General features: G+C 36.1%; 1 protein-coding gene across 1 annotated transcript in view; it reads right to left on the reverse strand.

Annotated features, from left to right (window-relative positions):
• Window positions 1–22,421, reverse strand: part of PCLO (piccolo presynaptic cytomatrix protein) — a 355,223-nt gene that overhangs the window by 331,537 nt on the left and 1,265 nt on the right. The window contains exons 2-3 of the mRNA XM_061989223.1: window positions 16,137–17,370; window positions 4,295–5,686 (exon numbers count right to left, since the gene is read on the reverse strand). Of these exons, the coding sequence (XP_061845207.1) occupies window positions 4,295–5,686; window positions 16,137–17,370 (2,626 nt within the window). The remainder of the gene's footprint in view (window positions 1–4,294; window positions 5,687–16,136; window positions 17,371–22,421) is intronic.

The following is a 22,421-nucleotide window of genomic DNA, read 5'->3' on the forward strand; positions in this document are numbered from 1 at the left end:
AGGGCTTATATCAGATCGAAAATGCTATTTACTGTTACTTCTAGGAGTTCATATTTGAAAAGCAAGGTACCATTTCTAACCTGGTTATACTATTGAATTTAATGATAGCACCTAGAAAATTAGTTTATCTTTTCATTTTTCTCTCCATACTATGTGGTGAGAAGAAAAAAATATTTTATCTGTGTTTCATTTATTTTGGTCTGACAAGTAAGAGCAAAATAAATTATCAGAAAAAAATCTAAATTATTTTGGTGATTTATACATTTCTTTCTTAAAAAATAAGAATATAGATTGGACAGCAACCATCAAGGTCATTGTTTACAGATTCCCGCTATCTCATTCAGCCATGTCAAACAATTTCATATAGAAAATATTCTCTGCAAAACATATTAAGAAACATCATTCTCACCATGAATGTTTGTATTACTTATTCTGAACACATCTGTAACAGACTATATCTTTTTCAAACAAGAAACTCTTACCAAGTTTGAGATATGATATCTCTTCTGCCTTTCCTCAGTCCTTCCTGTCCTTCACCTTCATTCAAAACAATTCTCTCTTTACTGTAATGCCAATCATTTATTTCACATATGGAACATTTCTTACTTCTACTTACCTAATAGACTAAAAAGTGCTTCTGTTTTTCCCTTGGAAGTTCTATCATACTAAATCCATTAGCACACTCACATACACACATTATGTTTTGAGCTCTTTTGGTTCATAACATGTGACTCTTAGATGTTAGTTTTTTCATGTTGCCCATATAGATTCTACAAATTTGGGTATTTTAGTTTTCCTTAGCTTAGTTTTTAAATCTTTATTTTACTACTACATGAAATCACCACAGGTTCTATATTCCTGACCCACTTAGCTATATTACAGGTGACCATCTCTGCTCCTGTTCAATATTCTGAACAGCTTCACTGAGTTTTAAATGCACAAAATGGTTGTTGCCACACATTTCATTTCTGGCTTCTGCAGTTGCAATCTTGTGCTTCGTTACTAAAAATAGAGCTGCTTCCAACTACCTGAGCTGGAAAGCTAATTACAGAGCTGGTAAACAGTGCTCCTCCCTGTTGAGCAAATGGCAGAGTAAGGAGTCTGCTAATGCACTAGGACACACATGGTCTTGTGAGTCTTTGAAATCTATCAAGTGTCATTTATTTAATCATTTGTGGCTGTTTGCTTCATGAATAAATTATTATCTAAGTAAATAACTGTTTGACTGTTGGATCAACAAATCAGGGAGAAAAAGAACTATCAGTCCATTCCAGGAGAAAATATTCTAACCTAATTCTCAGCTTTCACAAATCAGAATAATTTCACTGAAGTAAACAGCATATTGTTGATTTAGACTAGGTAAAAGTCTAGTTCTCTTGTTTCCTTCAGAATAGACGTTATTAGAGAGCCAACAGCAGCCACTTAAAGGCTTTTTTGAAAGTTATTTCACATACCAGCAAGAACAAACAACTGCCACTAAAAGAAAGTACGTTCTTCCCTTAAAAGTACTCTCAGCTATGTCTACAGTACAGCAGCCATTGCCTGGAAGACATTCCCTGCTGAAAGATCTTCAGGTAGAACTGTCCATGGATTTACATGCTCCTCTACATTTGTCAATGGAAGACTGGTTTCCCTACTCCATGGGACCAAATACAAACTTTGTTAGCAACAAGGTTTCAGCCATCACTATCAATAAAACAACTCATTTTCAGTCATTACTGAGGTAGCAATATATGGATAATAAATAAGCAACTGTTAGAACCACTCTGATACAGCCCCAAAGCAAAACTGTAAAATACCCATTATGTTTGCTCATCCAAAACACTTTCTGGGGCCAAGAGGGAATATAGCCTTCTGGATTATAATTTTTTCTTTGATGAATATAGGAAGAAATAAAATAATTAGGTAGAAAGCCACCAGAAAGACCAATTTTCAAGCATCTCTATTTCTCCTTCCAAATTTGCTTGAAAATAAAGCCAAACAAACAAAACCTACAAGACTGTACTCATTTCATCAGAAAAGTTTGGTGGAAGAAAATGGTATGATAGAAGCATAAACTATTTGCACATCATCATATTTGTCACGTAACCAGTATGCACTATATATAGGGACAGAACTGCTATCTGAGGTTATATACATTATTTACACAGCTCATTTGGGAGATGAGAGGATGAGCTCCCCCTTCTTTCTCCCATCTTCATGAAAATTAAAGTCAGGCTGCCCTCAGCCAAGCAAACTGCCTCCTGTTGTCAAGGAAAAGTGATTTGCCAATTTGTAGCAACAATTATGGGAAAAAAGAAGATATGATGCAAATCTGTGGACAGAGATGGAAATGTGCAGCATAAGGAACAAGAAAACACAAAAGAGAGTCATAAAGATGCAAAAAACAGAAGAAATAGAGTACAAAAGTGCACATGACAAGGCAGCCTCACACTATCACACTTAAGTCAATTCTGAAGAAGTCAATTCATGCACCAGGTCTTGAGTAGCTATCCTTCTAGCATGGTGTTTCACCAGAAATGACATCTTGTTTCTATGATATTCCATGTATGCATAATAGGGTGTCTCTGGGAGAAATTCATATGAGTTTTTCACATTTAGAATCTAAGTGTGCGTGTGTGTGTGTGTGTGTGTGTGTATGTGCATATACTGTTCACTACAACTACCAGAAATAAGGTTGTGGCAACGCGGGTGGTCAGACTTCTCTCAAGCTACAAGCAACAGGACAATAGCAAACAGATTCAAGTTGTGCCACCAGAGCTTTCCATTGGATATTATGGAAAATTTTTTCACTGTAAGGGTTTCTAATCATTAGAACAGGCTAATCAGGGAAGTGGTTGAGCCACAGTCCTGGGACGTATTTAAAAAACATGTAGATGAGGCACTGAGGGACACAGTTTGTGGTGGATGTGGCAGTGTTGGGTTAACAATTGGACTCAATCTTAAAGGTCTTTTCCAACATAAATTAGTCTGTAATTCTGTATGTCTATGTATGGGGCAGGGGTTTGGACAGTGATGAAGGAATGTGTGTATTTGATGGAGTTCAGAGCATAAGCAAAATGTTAAAAATCAACTGAATCCTGGATTTCCACTACTGGTCAATCTTCCTGTGTTTTCAGACCTTTCCTTTTGACCTAAATAACCACAAAAGTAGTAAACAACATACTCGTAAGTTAGACAGAATGTATCTATTATCTTTCAAATGACAGTATATTCCAGAAAACAATCCACAAAAAAAGCATATGCAGACAACACAAGCAATGTTCTTGCTGCAACTTTACTATTTGTCCCAACACTAGTTCTCAGCTCAAGGTTGAGAAGCAATAACCTTTAACCCTGGGAACCACTTCTAATCTATTAATTCAGATTTTAAAGACATAACATTAATAGCCACTGTCTTCATGTGCTACACAGACACAGTCAGACATTTAAATTGGTCACAAATATTTTCCAGTGGTCTGCTTACATTACCTTGTCAAATTGATACAGCAAGAAAGGTATGCTTGCACCTGTCTGTTAAGCTAGTATAAAGTTTCCAAATCCCTTGACAAAAAATTACAAGAAAGAAAGGAGGATGAAAATGTGGAATGGGAGGAAACTCACATTAACAAGTTGCTTAATGAAATTAAACATAAGTTGTCCCTACTGGATCTGTCTCTAGTAGTCACAGAAAGGGCACTTTCAAACTCCTTAATGAATGAGGTGACACTAGGAACCTTAACTTATTCACAGCAAATATTACACATTTCACCATACAGGTATCACTCAAACTTCAACCTTCCTAACAAATACATCAGAATGTGCAAAGTCTCCAAAGCCAGAAGCAGATTAATAAATTTAGGAATATATTAAACAAGAGAGATGGAGAATAACTAAACATTAACACATTCATTCAATACAGTCTGAATTTCGAGCATTGATTTAAGAAGCACATATGTTAACACACAATACTGAAGCACATGAAAAAAACTTCATCCCACGATGGACCTGAAAGTGCAGTAGTTATATCATAGTAGCATCAATTTCACCAGATGTTTCTGTTTATGCCTCAAAAATCAAGCAACCAGTTGTATCAAACTCCCTTAATCTGCAGAAAATGCACTGGAAGCACTTTCTGACCACTGACCAAGTTTCATACAACATATATTTAATTTTAAAAGCCCTCGCTCAGATGATGAGACATTCAAATGGTTCTCAACAAAACAATAGCAAAAAATCAGCTACAGACTGGTCTCCTCAGAAAAGGGAGCCTGCAAGTAAGAACACAGAGTAAATACAGACTCCATCACCTTACCTCAGCTATGTGTGGCATTGGGTTAAATCCACAGAGATTGCACACAACTTTCTTGCACTCTGTACACGTATTAAAGTTGGGGGGATCCTTAGAACCAATATTTAGTCCAGTTTTACAAAGGGGACAAGATGCTTTAGGCTGGCTGGCTTTCTCTGGTTCCGAGAGCCCAGCAGGTTTCTTGGCTTCAGTAGCCTGAGGCTTGCTATCTTTAACCAAACCAGGTTTCTTTTCTAAATCAGATCCTTTAGTCGTTAAAACAGCATCCACTTTTGATGGCTCTAATTTTTCAGTCACTGAAGGCTTGGCTTCTTTCTTTACAGGAACAGCTTTTGGAAGAGGCTGAGCCTGACCAGCCTCTTTGGAGGGTGCCTGAGAGGCAGGAGGTTGTGATGGAGGCTGGGGATGCTTCGCTGCTGGACCAGGCGGAGCAGGGGCTGATGTCTGAGATCCTGGCTGACCAGCTGTAGAAATTAAATTCGAGGCTTGGCTGAAGATTGAAGCTCCAAATCCAAAGAGCTTCCCAGTAACTGTTTCCTGTGGTGTTGTAGGCTGAGGCTTAGGGGCATCAGTGATGCCTCCTAGATTAAGGCTGAAACGCCTTGACTGCTCTGGAGTTTTCTGAGGTGGCTGAGGTTGAGGTGCTGGCTTGGGACCTGCCCCTGCTTGTGGGCCCTTGGGAGCTAGTTTGGTCTCAGGCTTTGGCGCTGGTTTTGTTTGTAGCTTCTTAGGATCATCTTTTATTTGTGTTGTCTCAACAGGCTTTTGAGTTTTAGCATCAGGTCTAGCCCCAGGCTGAGACACAAGCTTGGGATCTGATTTCTGTCGAGACACTTGTTGAAGGGGTTTGGAATCTAGTTTGTCCTCAGTTGTATGTGTGTCCTGTGACGGCTTGGCAAGCTCTGGCTTTGGGGAATCTGCCACTTTTTGTTGAGTTGGTGGAGGTTTGGGACCTGCAGGATCCTTTTTCAGCTCTGGTGCTGCAGACGTAGGCACAGTATCTGTTGTAGGCTTCTGTACAATGGGTTGTTTCTCCTTATCTTCAGCCTGTGTTGGCTTGGCCTGATCAGACTTTGGAGTAAGATCTCTTTGCTGGGAGATCTCAGTAGGCTCAGCACGAGGTTGTTTTGATTTTACAGGGGGAGACCCAGGCAAGGACGGTTGCTTCTTCTGTGGTGGGGTCTTTTTTGATTCTGCTAGCTGCAAAGGATCAGGTTTTGGAGAAGCATCTTTCTTTTGAACTGCTGGTGGCTGGGGAGATGGTTTAGCTGTTGAAGGAGGAACAGGTGTCATCTGCTTGGATGGAGGTGGTTGTGGCCCAGGACCATGACTTGGTGCTAGGTCACCACCTAACGCTCTTTGCATCTGGCAGTTTAAACAGAGCCATTCCTTAATCTGCAGGGGAGAAAAAAAAATCAACACAATTTTAAAGTTATTAAGATAAAACAAAGTTAATAAAAATCAACGTATTAGGTTATTGTACTATGCGGTTTGTTGCAATACTTGAGACTTCAGTGTAAAAAGGGAGAAGTATTACCACTAATACTGTTTTTTAGTTAACATGCCCAACTGATTTTTTCATTCCTCTCCACATTCCTGCAACTGCAGCTATTGCTGAGCCCCTGCTTCTAAAGAGTTCACATTCAGTTTACACACAGCTAAATATTGGAGGATAAAAACCCACCAGAATGAAAAAATACATTGGAATTTCATGGGACCCAGCAGTGATTCATTTATAGCAATGATTTGCTGGAATAGAGAGGGGGGAAAAAAGACAAACACTGCTAAAATGGTTTGATCCATCAAGTCTGCTGACAGAAAACAATAATCAGAATTATAGCATAATAAATGCATAATTATGTTTAAACACATCTCTATCAAGCTCTTTATACCGTTTATGGTTTTGGTAATGTTTTAAATTACAGGGCACAAGTATTGGTAGTATATGTGCATCCAATGAATTAGGCACTGAGATGTGTTAATGGACACCAATATTACACAGACTCACATTTTACCATCAGTTTGAGGGCAAGTCTTCATTTGGAACCAGATTTGCCTAAGCCCTGATAGCATTTAAAGAGTTATAATTAGGTTTCCTCAAATTCCTTTGTTATTAAAAGAAGCTCTCAGCGTAATTGCTTTATGTCTGTACACAACCAGCCCCTGTTTTCAACAGAGAAGGAATAAAGCAAGTAATTTATTTATCCATGTTTCTAGTTAATTTTAGCACCTCACAACTTTAAAATATCTTTTCTCCTTCCCAAGAAGTATTACATGGGAAGGAAATTGTATTTTCTAACAATACACAAAAACTCAATAATCCTAATTGGTCATTCCTACCTTGCTTTTCTAAAGCCTCACAATCTAAGGAAGGATCAAATAGGCTAAAGCAACATGTGGTTAGGAAGCATCACATGCCTTTTTCCACATTTTACATCAGTAGTAGAAACATTATAGGCAGCAAAAATGCCATTCAATAGGGCACAGAGTCTTGCAGGACTACATCTGCAAGAAGATACTTAGGCAGGTCATCTGTAGCTCTACTACTGTTCTTTAGTCTGTATGTAAAACACAGGGTACCAGCTGTGGCATTTGCCCACATCATTGCAACAGAGGAAAATTACAATTAGGACAACATAGAACAAAAGACCCATATCTTTTCCACTAAGGATGAAGATTTCTGGATCCTGTTTCCCACTCAGGTCTGAAATCTCCACCATACACCATGGGATGAATTGAAGGTACTACATGCAAAGATTTTTGTCTGTGTAATATCAGAGCTTATTGGAAGGAAAGAACTCTGATGTCGAGGACTGAGGCAACGAATTCATTATTTCGGTGTGCTTTGCCAGCCTTGATACTTTTCCAGCAGCAAAAATTACAAGAACAGTTGGATACAGTTCCTTAAAACACAGTTGTTCCAATTGTTTTGATAAGCACAGTACAAACACACTCTGGAATATGGGCTCGCTATTACTAACGTCACAAAGAGATGCCCAATTTTGGCCCGAGCTGTAAGTTTATAGTAATCAAGTTATAATTCATAACAAGCTGCTTTTAATCTTTCATTTACAGTGAAAATTTTTTAGATCACTTCAACAATTTTCCAATCTACTTGCAAACCATATAGCAAATGACTGTTAAAAAATAAAACCAACTGAAACAAAACTGGAACACGTGTTTAAGCTCAGTTTTGAATTATTAAAGGAATTAACTTCAGAACTGTACAGAGGACCTGAACAAAGATTATATCTAGCTTAACTTCAATTTTGTTTGACTGGTGATCAGTTCCTCTTCAAGTCCTGTGTCCAAGGGAAAATTTCTTGCAATAAGTAAATCTTAATTGTGACACCGGACTTTAGACTTGTCTTCAACATGCAGCTGGTCCTGTCTGACTTTATTACTCAATTGGAGTACAAAAATAAAACAGTGAATTCTATACTAAAGTTTTCAACACGGTCTGGTGCAGAAAACAAAACTTTAACTTTCAACTGCTATTTTTAAGTGCCAAAACCCTCATCATTATAGCTTACACACATCATCTTCAAACACAAAACTGCACAAACTCTAGTCCTATGATTGGAACGGCAGGTTTCTGTTAAATAAAGTTGCTCTTACACATTACTACAGATGAAGTAAAATTTCCTGCTGCTGTTGATACCTGAATCGCTAATGTTTATCTGTTCTTAAAGGTTTTCCTGGAAAGTGGTTCTGTGAGTTTCTAGCTTCTTTCTCCCAATTTCTCATATCTCTACCTACAGTTAAAGGCAAAAGTTTCCAGAACAACACATGAGGTTTTACAGTTTCCGTCTACTTGTAAAGGAGATTCTTCTTGGATGCTAAGGATCCCAAGCTTTCTATTTTTATACAGGTCTGTAGACACGGGTGGGAGCTGCATCTTATTTCTAGAAGAAATCTAAGTGATTTTCTTCATCCTGAGACCTGTGTCCTTAAGCACCATGACTGGAACTGTAAATTTGACAGATTTCATGCAGATTTTAATGCATTTTTGTTCAGATTTCAACTACTGAATACAAAAAGTGCTACCTCACCTTCTAAGTCATTGATGTGGAATCTATATGCCCTCTTAACAACTACAAAGTAATTAAAATATTTTTATGTATTCACCAATCATACATTTTTAAAAAGTTTCACAAAGACTCACAAGGAGTTGGCAGCACTAAACAAATTTATTCAGTATTTTTGTAACAATATCCATGGGTAACTGTATTGAAGAAAATTATAGCCTCGTGTTCCATAGCTCACCTTTCTTCAAGCACTCTTAACCTAACAGCTATATTTCAGTTCTCCTTATCTCAGACAACACCAACCTTACCAAAGGCAATCCAGAGCCTATACCTTCTTGCAAAAGTGTTTATTCTAATAAACCCATCAAAAGTGAGAGGAAAACTGTTAGAGAGTGAGTGCATTGACTGGTGTTCTCAATCTCTTTTCCTGCAGATGATATAGGGGAAGAAAAGAATCTATCTGGATTCCAAGATTCCAGATGTAAATGCAAATGAAATTTTGACTTGCAGATTAAATATATCACATGTAAAAATTACTGGCACGTAATATGAATGTCACAGAGCCACATTCTGCAGGGGGTCTCATCCTCATTTAAACCAGTCATTTGGTGCTATAGAGAGAAGCTTTAAGATATACATAAAATATTAACATCCCTTTACATCACCACAGAAATGTAAAGATTTATAGAGACTTTACATTGCCACAGAGACATAAATGGGCTTTGTTGACATTGCTCAGCACTGCCCAAAAGCTTTTCTGACAAAATCAATTTCTCCTCTGAAAATTCATCAGCTTATTTGGTTCCCGATAATTTCAGAGAGAGGTGAGAAATCCAGATTTGGATCTCAGCAGACATTTCTGCCAAGATGACGAGAAACATGAAAAATAAAGCATTTCAGCCCATGATTTTATACAGCTTCAAGTAGGGTAGTAGAATATTTTAAGAGAAAAACTGGATCACAAAAATCTATGAACAACAAAAAAAGAACTGTCACAGAATAAACTGATTTAGTATGTCAATATACAACTGAAAAGGTCTCCTAAACAATCCTGGGCATAACTAGATTAACGTTTTCTTTCTACATCATCCTTTCATGAGTAAGATCTCAGCTTTTCTAAAACAAATACTTCACTATTGCACACAGTACGCAACTGATACTCACTTGAGTAAAACAGATCATCACTACAAAATAAATATTTACCTTCCTTTCAGTTATCAGATGTAAAAGGCAACTAGGGAGTTTATCAGGGAACACTGACTCAAGATGTCCACAAAAATGATGATAGATTCTAGTCAATAGCATGGTCCTCAGATAGCTATTTCACAAACCATAGCAACGGTTACAAACACTGTAGCTTGGTGCTAATTCAATTGTCTGAGTAAACTTTTTAAAAAGCTTTTTTGAAAGACTACTTAAAAATGTCACTTAACTATTTTAAAACTACCAAAAAACATTACTGGATGAATTGTGTTCTGCAGTTTTCACAGTCTTAAAACATACTCTGCTACTCTGCTTAAATTACTAACACAAAAAGCTAGAGTTCACATAGGAATTATAAGTGTTTGGGGTACTATTCTTTTATTACTTATATAATTAGAATCATAAAACAAAACAGTGAACATAATATTTTTCTCTCTTTTTTTGGAGCATCAGTATTTCAGAATATCCAAAAGATAGTTATTACAGCCAAATACGTTTAAGCTGTCTCATGCACAGGAGAAGGAAAAAGACTTTTAAATACAGCTCAGTGCACTGCATCATGCATCACTGCTACAAATACTGATTGCTTTCATTAACTGCATTGAGATTTAATATACTAGAAACATGTGAATGATTAACAAAATATCACTACAAATCAAGACAGCAGCAAAGCAAAGGTTAACAAACTTCATCCATGCTGCACTGAGTGAATATTGCTGGGAGCTGAAAACAGATTAAGCTGTCTGGTCAGGGCAGGGCTGGGCCATGCTTCCTGCCCAATGATTACCCAGCAAACAGCATCTCCACATCACATGGCCTAACACAGTAGTAAATTACAGTTGCTGAGCAACAGCAATACTGGCACAGATGGCTCACTGCAGTTGACATCTTTAGCTATGCAGATTAATTTATTATTTACTTGTGTTCAAAACTGGACAGGACAGTTTTCTGGCCTAATGAGAAAACACTCCAACATATTGGAAAATATTGCCCAATTCAAATACATTATTCATGATACATAGATGTCTCCCATGTTCTGTCCCTTTTCACAAAAGGAAAAAAAAAAAAAAAGAAAGAAAAATTCACAGGGCATCAATATTGTTTACAATCTAATCTTAAATATAGAGCAGAAATGTGAATACGTACATAGTCTTCCTCTGAGAGAGAAACAGTGTAGTAATGTGTTTAAGAACATTCCATATTCTGTACTTCCATAACGTTTCTATTTGAAGATCTCTACAATTTTCCCAAATGCCTACGTGGCACTTCTAACCAGAGGCAGAACTAAAGCAACTATACTAACTTACATCCATCACAAAAACTGTGAATAATCTCCCTTTGCATACAAATTGCAGTGTTAGTAACAACAGAACATCCCAAGTGCTCTTTGGATCAAAACAAATATTTCACTTAGAAATATTTCAAACTTTAATCATTTTTCAAAGGCTTGTTTGAATCTACTGCATGATCACTTTGAATCCAGACTAAACTCCATTCTCTTTTAGAGAACACTTCTAGTTTTACTTCAGCACAGTTAAGAGTTATCTAAATTAAAACTCTGAGAAAGTTTTAAAAAGCTTTGTATTTTTCAAATCATTTCTTTGCAACTTATCACTCTAATAGATGATAGTCATATTCAAGTCATTAATTTTTTTCCTATGTTGTTCTGCATTGCTTATATAATCCAGAATATCCTCCCTCCCCAAGTCTCAATTTACATAGAGTGTGAAGTTGAAAAGCTATTTTTCCTAATATTGAAAAGCTTAGATTTTGTGGCATGTCACTATCCACAGTAATGGCAGTTTTAATTTTGTTTAGATGTTATTTCCATCTCATGTTGCATTCTGGTTCTTATACACTACTGCAACACAGCAAGGTCTACACAGGGAATATTTCAATTTAATCAATAGCTTCCTTCACTGTCATGTAATCAACAAAGATTTAATAGCAATTTCTATTAATTTAGTTATAAGTATAAGCAAAACTTATCTGAATTCACTACAAAAAATTATAGTCATTTTCCTTATATGAAGAGTATTTTAAATTATTATACACTCCTTTCCCTGTAGAAGCTAATAATAGTGATAACTGAAGAGAATTAGTGCATTTCTGACTGCTTAAATTCTCTTTAGTTACTGAAAATACTTCATGCTCATGTATTTGCTATGGTTTAGGACACTTGGAGATGCAGGACATTAAAAAAAACAAATACAAAAAATCATTATGAAGATTTGAACCAAATCATTACACTCTTAAATCACTTTAGTGATTTAATATATGATTGTATATGAAACTGAAGTAGAAAGAAAAAGCAAAAAAATCAAGGCTTAGAACAACTGATATAGAGAATTCCTAGCTGTACAAAGGGAAAAAAACCCATCCTCCCAAATTCCAACAAAAGTAAAAACAAGAAAATATTTTCAGATGGGGTTAAGAAATATATATATTTTTTATACAACCTGTTGAATTGGAAAATAAAAGTGTAAATCCAGTAAAGTGTTCTACTTTATCTGGAATTACACACTCCACTTTGGGAGACTCAACTCTTTTTCCTCCTATCTTTCCAAAATCACACCTGGCTTCAATGATCTCTCAAAAGCATGCTCAAACAGTGGATCACATTAACATAGATAAAATGTATGAGAAATAATTCCTCCTAAAAACTACCTAGAACACAGGCATTCACATATGCACACATACTCATTGGGGGTGGGCTCATAGAGCAGAGTTCACATACAGACAAGTTTCCAGGATTAACAGCTTTAACACTCCACCTGATTTTCAACTTTATAGATGTCCATCATAAAGAACTTAAGGATATATTATTGCACTTTAAACCCTTGCTCAGTCTGTGTTGTATGTGTCTTCCAGTAACTAGCTCACAAGGGATGAAAATTCACTCCAGCTATGGAGCAAATGCACTGATGACTGAGATTTAACTGTAGTAGCATATGCTTTTTGCTTAGCTTTATCAATAACTATTTAACAAAATGGATAGTCCTTCAGATGTCTTTGCTTCAGAAATCCTACTCCTGTTGAAATGTTTAAGAGGCCTGAATGTTTTTTTGGGAAGTACTGGTTTCTGTTGCTAGAGGTTTATAGGAGTGGTTTTAGCAAAATAGTTTGGGGTTTTTTTAAACAACAAAATTCACCATGTGATAAAATAAATACACACCTGCTACAAGGATGTGATGTATGTGAAAAGACAATGAAATAGGGTACCAGTCATCAAATCTGTTTATATTTTTTTTTCCATTACTTTATGCAACTGTTGCTAGGCAGTCATGTGCCATGGTGATGAGCAGAGTGTGAATACCTAGACAGATTAGAGACATATGTTGCTGAATTCTATGTATGGTCTGTTTTCTCTCAACTGCTGTACAATATCAAGATACCAACTACCCTTTCCCCAAGGGGATCACAATGTCAGATGGTTCAGAGAAATAGTTCAAGGGGTCTGATCTGTGGGAATACAGGTCTCACTTTCTGCTCTTAGTTACATAGCTCTCTCTAGTAACTTAAAACAGAGTGCATGTACTACTGCATTTTAAGTAGAGGTTTAAATAAAAAGAATGAATAAAAACTTAAATATCAGCACTTTTTAATAATGATTTCATAATGTATGCAACGTAATTCCTGAGCCAGTTTGTAAAGCCTGCTATATTCTTTCCAGAATTGGCTAGAAATATAGAAAATAGAAATTTACAAAGATCTATATTTGAAAAGCAATTATCTGTTAATTATGAAGACTGAACTATCTTGTAAGAAACTTAAAAGAATATCTTAAGAAGGTATTTCAAGAACCGGTACAGAGGAAAATGTTGGAGACTAAAAGTAATACAAATTGTTTTGCAAATAAATGCCTTTTACTCCACATATTCAATTTGAAATTATTGCTTTCTGACCAGTAATGATTTTTAATACAAACAATAGAAACAGTGGCTCTAAATAGCATTGGAAAGACACAACACAGGATTACAGAATTATGAAACTTGGCAAAAAGAACAACAGGAAAAATCAAATTATAACAGTAAGAGATGAAGATCTACTCAGTAAGCATATAAGTAAGACACAAAGACTTCTGATCAATACTTTAGGAGAACTAAAACTAAAAGCCAAAAGAAAAATATTTCACAATAATCAACAAAAAAGAGCTATAAACTATAGTTTTCATGCAAGACAGGAAGAAATGTGTAAACTGTTGTAAAGGAGGAAATACAAACTTTTATTAGTAATCTAAATATTGAAAGGAAAGGGAAACTAGAAAGAAAGTTTGAGGAAGCTCAAGTGGGAACCTTTGCAGCTGAAATTAGTCTGTGCCAGAGCAGGTTCTATTACTTTGCTCTAACTATTCAGTAATAAAGTCAGATGTGATTTTCATCGCAATTCACTGCAAATTGGAGCAGGACACCCACAATGAAGTTTCAGCAAGACAGCTGGTGGTGCAAAGCTGAGCAAATGAGAAAAGTCTGAGTAGGAGTCAGGAGATTGGAACTAATAGCTGAATAAATTAGACATCCAATACCTTCACTTACGGAAATGATTTCATCATTAAATAAATGCATATCCTGTGTTTATTTCAATGTGTAATATGAAATTCAAATTTGCTTTTACATATGTATGTAATCAGTCTTAAATACAGCTGTATTTATTGTCTTAAAGTCCTGAATTTCACTCTTATAAGAGTATCCGCTTCAAAAACTAGTAGTTATTCAAGGAATTTCCAAAAACTTTGAGATTTTATATAAATTCTCTCAAAATCCACCTAATTTGAACATAACAAAATGGTTTATCTTATCCATGGGAAACTTGAACTTTTTAAAGGAAGACAAACTTGGAGCAAACAAGAGACTCAGAAGACACTACAGAATTAAATGACTTGACACCCACAAAAAATGTGAGAAATTTTAGTGTAAAAGCATTGTGACAATCTGAAGGTAAGGTTTTCTTACAGAAGTTCTTCTTTTACTTTAATATTGATGCATGACATTTCTTGTCTGTTACACACAAATATACCTTGTCTTATCCTAAACTGCTTTAAGAATGACATGCTTTACAACCTTTCCTCATCTAGGCCCTGGTATTTTAAACTTTAAGCCCTTGGTTAGTTGCAGATACTCTGAAATTTCTTCACGTGGCTTTTCAAGTCACTCTTGATTTGGTCCAAGCATTAATGCCAACTATCTAAACCGGGAATTTACTTAAATTCAAACAAGACAGTGCATTCCTAAACAAAGCAATGGCTATCAATCATTACTGTGATTAGTCCTGCAATTTCAGTGTACAATTTTAACAGCAAATCAGTAAAAAAATATACTTGCTGAATGTAAAAAGTCTGCTGTTTGTTACTAGGTATCCACTAATAAACATGCACACTTGAAAGAAACCTAACTTGTAACAATATTCTTAAATTTTTGTGGCACTGAGAAAACAGGTTGCCCAGACAGACTGTGAAGTTTGCATCCTCAGGAATACTCAAAACTGGCTATAAGGAACCTGCTTTAGGTGACCCTGCTTTGAGCAGAGGGGTGGACAACATAATCTCCAGAGGACCCTTCCAGTCTCAGCTATTCTTTGATCCAATTTTAAATGTAGGGATACTGTTTATCAGGTTTAAAACACAGTAGCAGTCTGTACTTCTTATCAGCATCTTTGATCAGCTAAACTAACACCAAAAGAAAACAACAATAGGTTTCCCAAATACCCCTTCTAGCTATTTATCACTAGTTAGTCTTCAGTGCCAGGTCTGCTATGCTTGAATCTCTATAAATTGATAAAAGTGTTGATATTGAAAACAATCCCAAAGCGACACTGTGAATTTAAAATTAGCATATCAGGATGGATGAGAAGATGTATGGGCAATAAGCAGATACCAGACATTCGTATCAAGCCTTATTCCCACACAGAGCAAGTAAAGGATATGTATAAGCACATAAATCAAGTTACTTCAAACATCAGGTTAAGTTAATTTGAAGTCTTAATATCACTTTCTATACTATTTCTATTTTATACAATTACAGCAAGAATAGTGATCAAGGTTAGAAACAGTCCACAGAGATCTCTTAGCATCCCACTAGAATGAAATAACCTGAGTATCACCATATCAAAACTCATGACTCAGGCTTTCAGCTAATGAACGCTGACATAGTTACAAAGCAAATCCACCAGTCATGCTTTTTTCAAAATATAGTCTGGGTCTATGAAGAGTCATTTTCTTATTTATTTGCTTAATTATCTCTGATAGTGGCAAATTTTACTTATTTATAAATGTATTAGCACATGACTATTGTGGTTAGATTACAAATGGAGCCAGTGGGTACTTAAAATAATGCAAAATGGCAAAAAAAGATACACTGGGCTTCCTCTTTTTTTTATATGAAGAAATGAGAGCACACTTCTAAACACTGTACAAATAGAACCATTACCTTACTTTTCTCCCAGTTTCGTTCCCTTTTACTCATAAACAGTTTTCTCAAATAGCAAGACTTTCACTGAACTTGTTAAGGCCTCAAGTGATCATGACAATGCATTGTAATACACTTGATGCTTCAGCATAACAAAGGTAAACTTCATTTTGTGCTCTGGTAGTAAACATGAGTTTAAAAACTACTCACCTCTGTTATATGAGGATTTGGATTGAATCCACACAAGCTGCAGACTACAGTATGACACTGTGTGCACGTGTTGTAATTGGCCTTTTCTGGAGTATGCAGAAGCAGTTCAGTGGTTGTGCAAAGAGGACAGAAGGTTTTCTTTGGGGCAGACTCAGGAGGTTTGGTTGCATCAGCTTGCTTTTGCTGTGAGGGTTTTTCAGGCCCTGGCTGCTGGCCCGATGGTTTTGTAAGTCCTGGTTGTTGCTTTGTGGCTCCTGTAGTCTGAGATGATGTAGGCCCTGCCTGTGGTGGCAATTGTTTTATAGACCCTGTTTGCTGCAGAGGTGGCTTCCCAGGTCCAGGCAGCGTTGGTTGTTTTGCAGGTCCTGTTTGCTGAGCAGATGGCTTTTCAGGTCCAGGTTGCTGAGAAGGCTGTTTTGGAGGCCCTGTTTGCTGAGAAGGTGGCTTCACAGGACCTCCTTGTCGTGCTGGCTGTTGAGATGGTTGTTTTACAGGTCCTTGCTGCTGCGGTGCTGGTTTTGTGGGAGGTGGTGTTTGGGATGACATTCTAGCATTTTCTGGCTGCTGGGGTTTTGTTGGGCCTGATGAAGGTTTTGCAGAAGTTTGCTGTTGAACAGGCTTTGTTGGTTCTGATTGTTGGGGCTGAGACTTTTGTGGTCCTCGTGGCTGGGGTAGTTGTTTTGCTTGTTCTAGCTTAGAATCTGCTGGGTGACCAGGGCCTGGCTTCTGACCTTGCTTTGGGTCCCCAGGTGTTTGCTGCTGAGGCACTGGTTTGGAAGACTCAGTTTTCTGAGGGGTAGGTTTGACAGGTCCTTGTTGTTGAACAGCTGGTTTTGCAGACTGTTGTTGAGCTGGATGTTTTGCAAGGCCCCTCTGCTCTTCAGGTTTCCCTTGCTCTTTTTGGGCAACTTTTTGTTTCCTACTGGCTTCTTCATGAGCTGCATCTGAGTCTGATATCAAATCAAAAGGATTGAATTTGTTCACAACTGAAGTGACTGCACTCAATGGATTGGCTTCTGAGAGAAAACTGGGCATCATACTTGGCTTCTGTTCTTCTTTAAAATCAGTCCTGGATTTCGATTCCCTTAGACTAATAGAAGAAGGGCTCCGTCCAGGTGTCCGTTGTTCTGTCTTCAGCACATCTACTGTTCTGCTTTTACTTAAACTTGGTGGTCCTGGATCTGGAGGCTTACCTGGCTGCCTGGGATGGTGGCTTGTATCAAGCTCAGGATATCTGCAGACAGAAAATGTAGTAAAATTAAAATAATGCAGAGTAATAGAAAAAACAAGATAAGATGTATCTGTGACCCTGGAAGTGCTGTGGTAACACTGTGAAGCTTCTCCAGGTGTTTGCAAGACCAGGGTCTATAACAGAAGGTGTATGTAAGTAAAAATAAATTAAATAAAAAATATTGTTCTATAAAGGCTTATACAAGTATTCAGTCATAGACCAATTTATTATTTCTAAAATAACGTAACAATGTTTAACCAGATCATTTTCTCTTCAGAAATCTAAAGAACTCAAAATTAAACTTCCTATTTTACCTAAATCCAAATCATTTACTCTCCACTCTATTCCTTGAGACACAAACTCTGAGAAAATAAAAATAAAATAAAAAACTAAAATAAAAAAGTAAAATAAATAAAAGAAAAGGAGGTGTCAGAAAATTAGGAGATCAAAGCACCGCTATACAAGAAAAATATGTGTCTATGTACTTGTGTTTCAACTACTTGTAGAAAGTTTGGATATATTTACAATTCAATATGCAGCAGGGATTTAAATTTCTAATATCCAGGTACATTAAGGAGTATATGCTCCTTTTGAAAGTATTTGACACCCATCCACTCACATATTAGAAGAATTTTCAATCAGACAACACAGATGCCAGTTCACAGAATTAGTTCTATTTGGAAAAAAAGGGAAAAAATCTTCAGAACTACTAAGATCCTTCAGCATCATCCCAATAATTCACACTTCCCAACAATAAAAAGAAAATGTCTCATTATATAGGGATTTTTCCCAATTCTCTAATTGTTTTGTGACGTTTTCATATGTGGTGGTGTATTCTACTTGTTGCTATTCTCAGCTGCAGTTAGAGGAAGGAACGTATTCAATGCTACTGCTAAAGTATGTAGGAAAATATTCCATTCAGTACTAACACAATACCTTTCTTGGAAGATATGGTGTTCTTCTCAGTGTCACAACAGTGTTTCTGCTTCGAGAGACCCGGGTAACTGTGATTTTGGTTTTCCAGGCACTTAATGGGCATTCATGATCAAAATAAACAATCACCCTTTACATTAAATAATAACTAAAGATTTGGACAATTCTGTTTTATTTATGAGTTTTATCAGAAACTTGCTGAATAACATATAGTAGACACATTGAAAAACCTATTTTACACAATTAATGTTACCATGGGTTTACTATTATTTCTGATTAATATTTAGAGTTTTCACTACAAACCTAGAAATGGCAATATGAAAGGATAAAGTGAAGTGGTAGCCATTTCTGTGTTTGTAATTCTCACAACACAGGATTTTCTCTAAATCTTGTATCTGATTTTTTTTGACAAATTACAAATTTACACATGAAATGCTTACCAAGGATAGACTATTTCCAGCCTTCCAGAACTCCTTTTACCTTTCCCTATCCTTGTAAAATGATTGGCCATAATACTTGGAAGTTTACAACCTTAATGTGAAATTCACTGAAGTGAGAAGGTGTGTTTCCACTGGCATTGGTGAGCACTGATTCATTATTCATAAAGACAATAATCCAGAAAAGCACAATGATAATTTAATTCCTTCAAATATTTGGCATTTTGCTTGTTAAAAGAACAAATTTTATACTCTCATTAGCAACTAAGATCTATCAGCAGTTCTGTCTCTTGTTATTTAGATAAGCACTCTAGCTTTATCTGAAGAGGTACCACTTAGTAAGTGAAATCATTTCAACTACTCTATTAGTGGCAGTCTGGTACACTTCCAGCATTTATGTTTGCAAGTGTTCAACATGTTGGAAGGCTTCATTCAACAATGCTAACAGTGATGAGGGAAAAAAAGAAAAAGATCAACAGTGCTATTAAAACTCAGGTGGAGAAACAGGGTACCATGCCCAAAACTGACAATGTGAAGGCATAAGGAGAAAAAAAAAAAAAATTGTTTTTTAGAAATTGAACTTGGACATTAACAACTGTGGATTCCTATTGGAACAGAATCCTCCTCAAGTTATCATTCTTATCAAAATAATGTGCTCCATAAATATCCATGTGATAGAAGTCAAGACTTTAAATGACATTAAAACCTACAAACCTAGGAAATAAACCCAGGTGATTCTGCAAGGTTGATAGTGTATTCTGAACACCAGATTTGTCTTGCCTTTATACGTAACAATGTTTCTAAGCAATAAAGAGAGTGGTTAACCACTAGAAGAAAAAGCCTAGATTAGACAAGCTTCTTGTGAAATGTTCCCTCTGTCAAAAGCTAGGGCTTGTCCCACTTAGTTTTAAGTGGCTGGAAGCAGAAGCATCCTTTTCTAGATCTATTGTACAACCAGGTACAAACTGACAATAAACAGTTTTAATTCATCTGGAAAAACTGAAATTCTCCAAAAACACAAATCATGTCTTTATTTCATAATAAAATTTTCATTTCAGGTTGCCCAGAGGGGTTGTGGAGTCTCCTTCCTTGGAGGTCTTCAAGACCCTCCTGGACACATTCCTATGCGACCTGATCTAGGTGAACCTGCTTCTGCAGGGGCGTTGGACTAGATCTCTAAAGGTCCCTTCCAACCCCTACCATTCTATGAGTCCATAATTTTCCTATTTTTAAACCTCATGAATCATGAAAATCCAACCATTGTTTTAAAGTCTTCGATCCAGACTAAGCAAGTAAAATCATTTAGTCCTTCCTCACCTATTTTTTTTTCTTTGTGCTGTCGTGTTTCTCCTCACTTTGGCCTTGATTCACAGAGCTCATCTTTATTCATTTACATGAATATTACAACCAAATCAAAGCCTACTTTGGAGTCAAGGCAAGATTTAGCAAAAAGACTACTAGTCTAGTTCTTGAACGCCATAACTACAAAAATCTTTTTTAAGAAAGCACATATTTTTCCCATTCATCAGTATAAACAGCTTTAAAAAGACATACAATAACTACACAACTCCAAGATAGTTAGACCTTCTCATATACAGCAAGATATGTGTGAGGTTATACATATCCCTACTGGGTTACTTTTAGGTTTTTTTCAAGTCAATAAAGTGATGGTATTAACAAAAAAAAAAAATTTCTTATGGAAAATACACTATACTTTAGAAATGTGACAGTAAGACTTCTTGGCATTTCCTCCTGAAATGTTTGGGATTTTGTGTTTGTTTTTTCTAAATGTCTACCCTGAACAACTTAGTAAATTAAAAATTAAACCCAAAAAACAAAACTCCAAAATGCAAACACCCAGCTGCATTACACAGTTCATGCATTCAATAAGGTCACCTATCCTATCAGATGACATAGAACAATTCCTCAGCAAGTGGACACTAACACAGTTGCAGTCATTCAGTGAAGCCAGAACAACTGGAACTTGATTTCAAATTGACTATGTACATTTCAGCTAAATATCCTGACCATGAGGTTTCTGAAGATAGATAACTGAAAAATAATTACTTCCATGGGTGTCAAACATCTCAAATTCTAACTAGACTCTAGAGAATAAAATGTTCAGATTTAAAAAATTAAAAGGCACATTTGATTTATTCACTTCACTAGGCAGGTACTCTAGATCTAAATGCTTACATTAAAATGAATATTAATCACATTTATTTAGCCATTGCATTTTTGAAAACTTGAAAGCTCAAAGCCTATAGGATCCCTAGAAGCTACAGCATGTATTTTATGGTTGTAGAGATGCAACTATTCTTCCTAGTACATATATTACTTTTAAAAAGTCTGTACTTGAAAAAAATTTCACTTCACAGTATCATCAATCATGAGGAATTTGTACATTTTATAACTTGGGTTACTTTGGGAAATGAATGAAAATATTTGGAATATTAAATAATTACTAGTCTCTCAAGTAAGCCTGTGTAATGGCTAACATAACACAAATTACAAAAGAAATATCCAGTTAAAACCATGAAAGAAATCTAACAGACAATGCAATAAGGACATTGCCATAATGCAAAACAATGTAAACTGGAAGCCAGAATTTCCTGTTTTGATTGCTGTTTCCGTCACTTAACATTTGGATTGGCATAACCATGCTAGAAAAAAAACTATTAGGAGCAATGGTTAGAGTATGAGGGAAGAGGTATTTTCCACATCTGATTTCTTTAGCCACACTGACTAAAAAAAGCTTCAAGCTAAAGAATCTGAATCTCAGGAGGCTAGTTCTTAAGCTGAAGTTTGGAAGAGGCTGATCCTTTACTCTTAAAGAGTCTCACTCCAAGGTTTTGAATCAAGCTCTTAGTAATAATTATTTCCATCACTTAGTAGATCTTAAAAGCAGAAAGAGGTGTGCAAGAGGAAAAAGTAAAGTGACAAAAAGAGAGACAAGTAGTAACAGTGTGACAGGCAGAAGGATGGTATGATGGTAACCACTACAGTCCCACAAGAGAAGCTGATAGGTTATTGCACTGAATGTTAAAATTTTAGCTTTGGCTAAAAGTTAAAAGGCTGTAGCTGTAAAATAGAGTGCCTTTAATTTAAAAGGAGAATAGAAGTATGGTACGCTAACAAGATCAAAGTAGTTTCTGATATCACTAATATGTTTGTAGGAAAGCAGATATTTACAAATGCAGAAATATTCACATTGCAATGAGTTTAGCCTATTCTAAAAATCTTCCAAGGCCATTTGTCTTACTTTTTACTGGAACATTAGCATGAAACAATAAACTTTCAAAGTCTTTGCATCATTGCTCATTGACTGTTACAGAAAACAGAATTCTGAGCCTAGTTTCACACAACTAACCACTATGATTTTTTTTTCTTTTTTACATTAACATCTATAGAATCTGGATAAAGCCTTGTACTGAATGGAAAACTCTATTTTACATACAGTGTTCATACATGTTAATAACCACAAAAGACATAAAACAGGATGATTTGATCTTCATTTTTAAAAAATGGAGACTGTAATCTCAGGTATAATCCCAATGACTTCAGTAGTTTGCCCAAGCATGAATTTGGTCCCACCCTCCTTGCTTCTCTTCTTCTAGAATTCACTTATATAAACCTGATATTATATAAACTCAATATGTATCTATGTAGGGTGAGGCAAAACAC

Source organism: Colius striatus, chromosome 1 (assembly GCF_028858725.1).
Source record: "Colius striatus isolate bColStr4 chromosome 1, bColStr4.1.hap1, whole genome shotgun sequence".
In the NCBI taxonomy this organism is placed as follows: domain Eukaryota; kingdom Metazoa; phylum Chordata; class Aves; order Coliiformes; family Coliidae; genus Colius; species Colius striatus.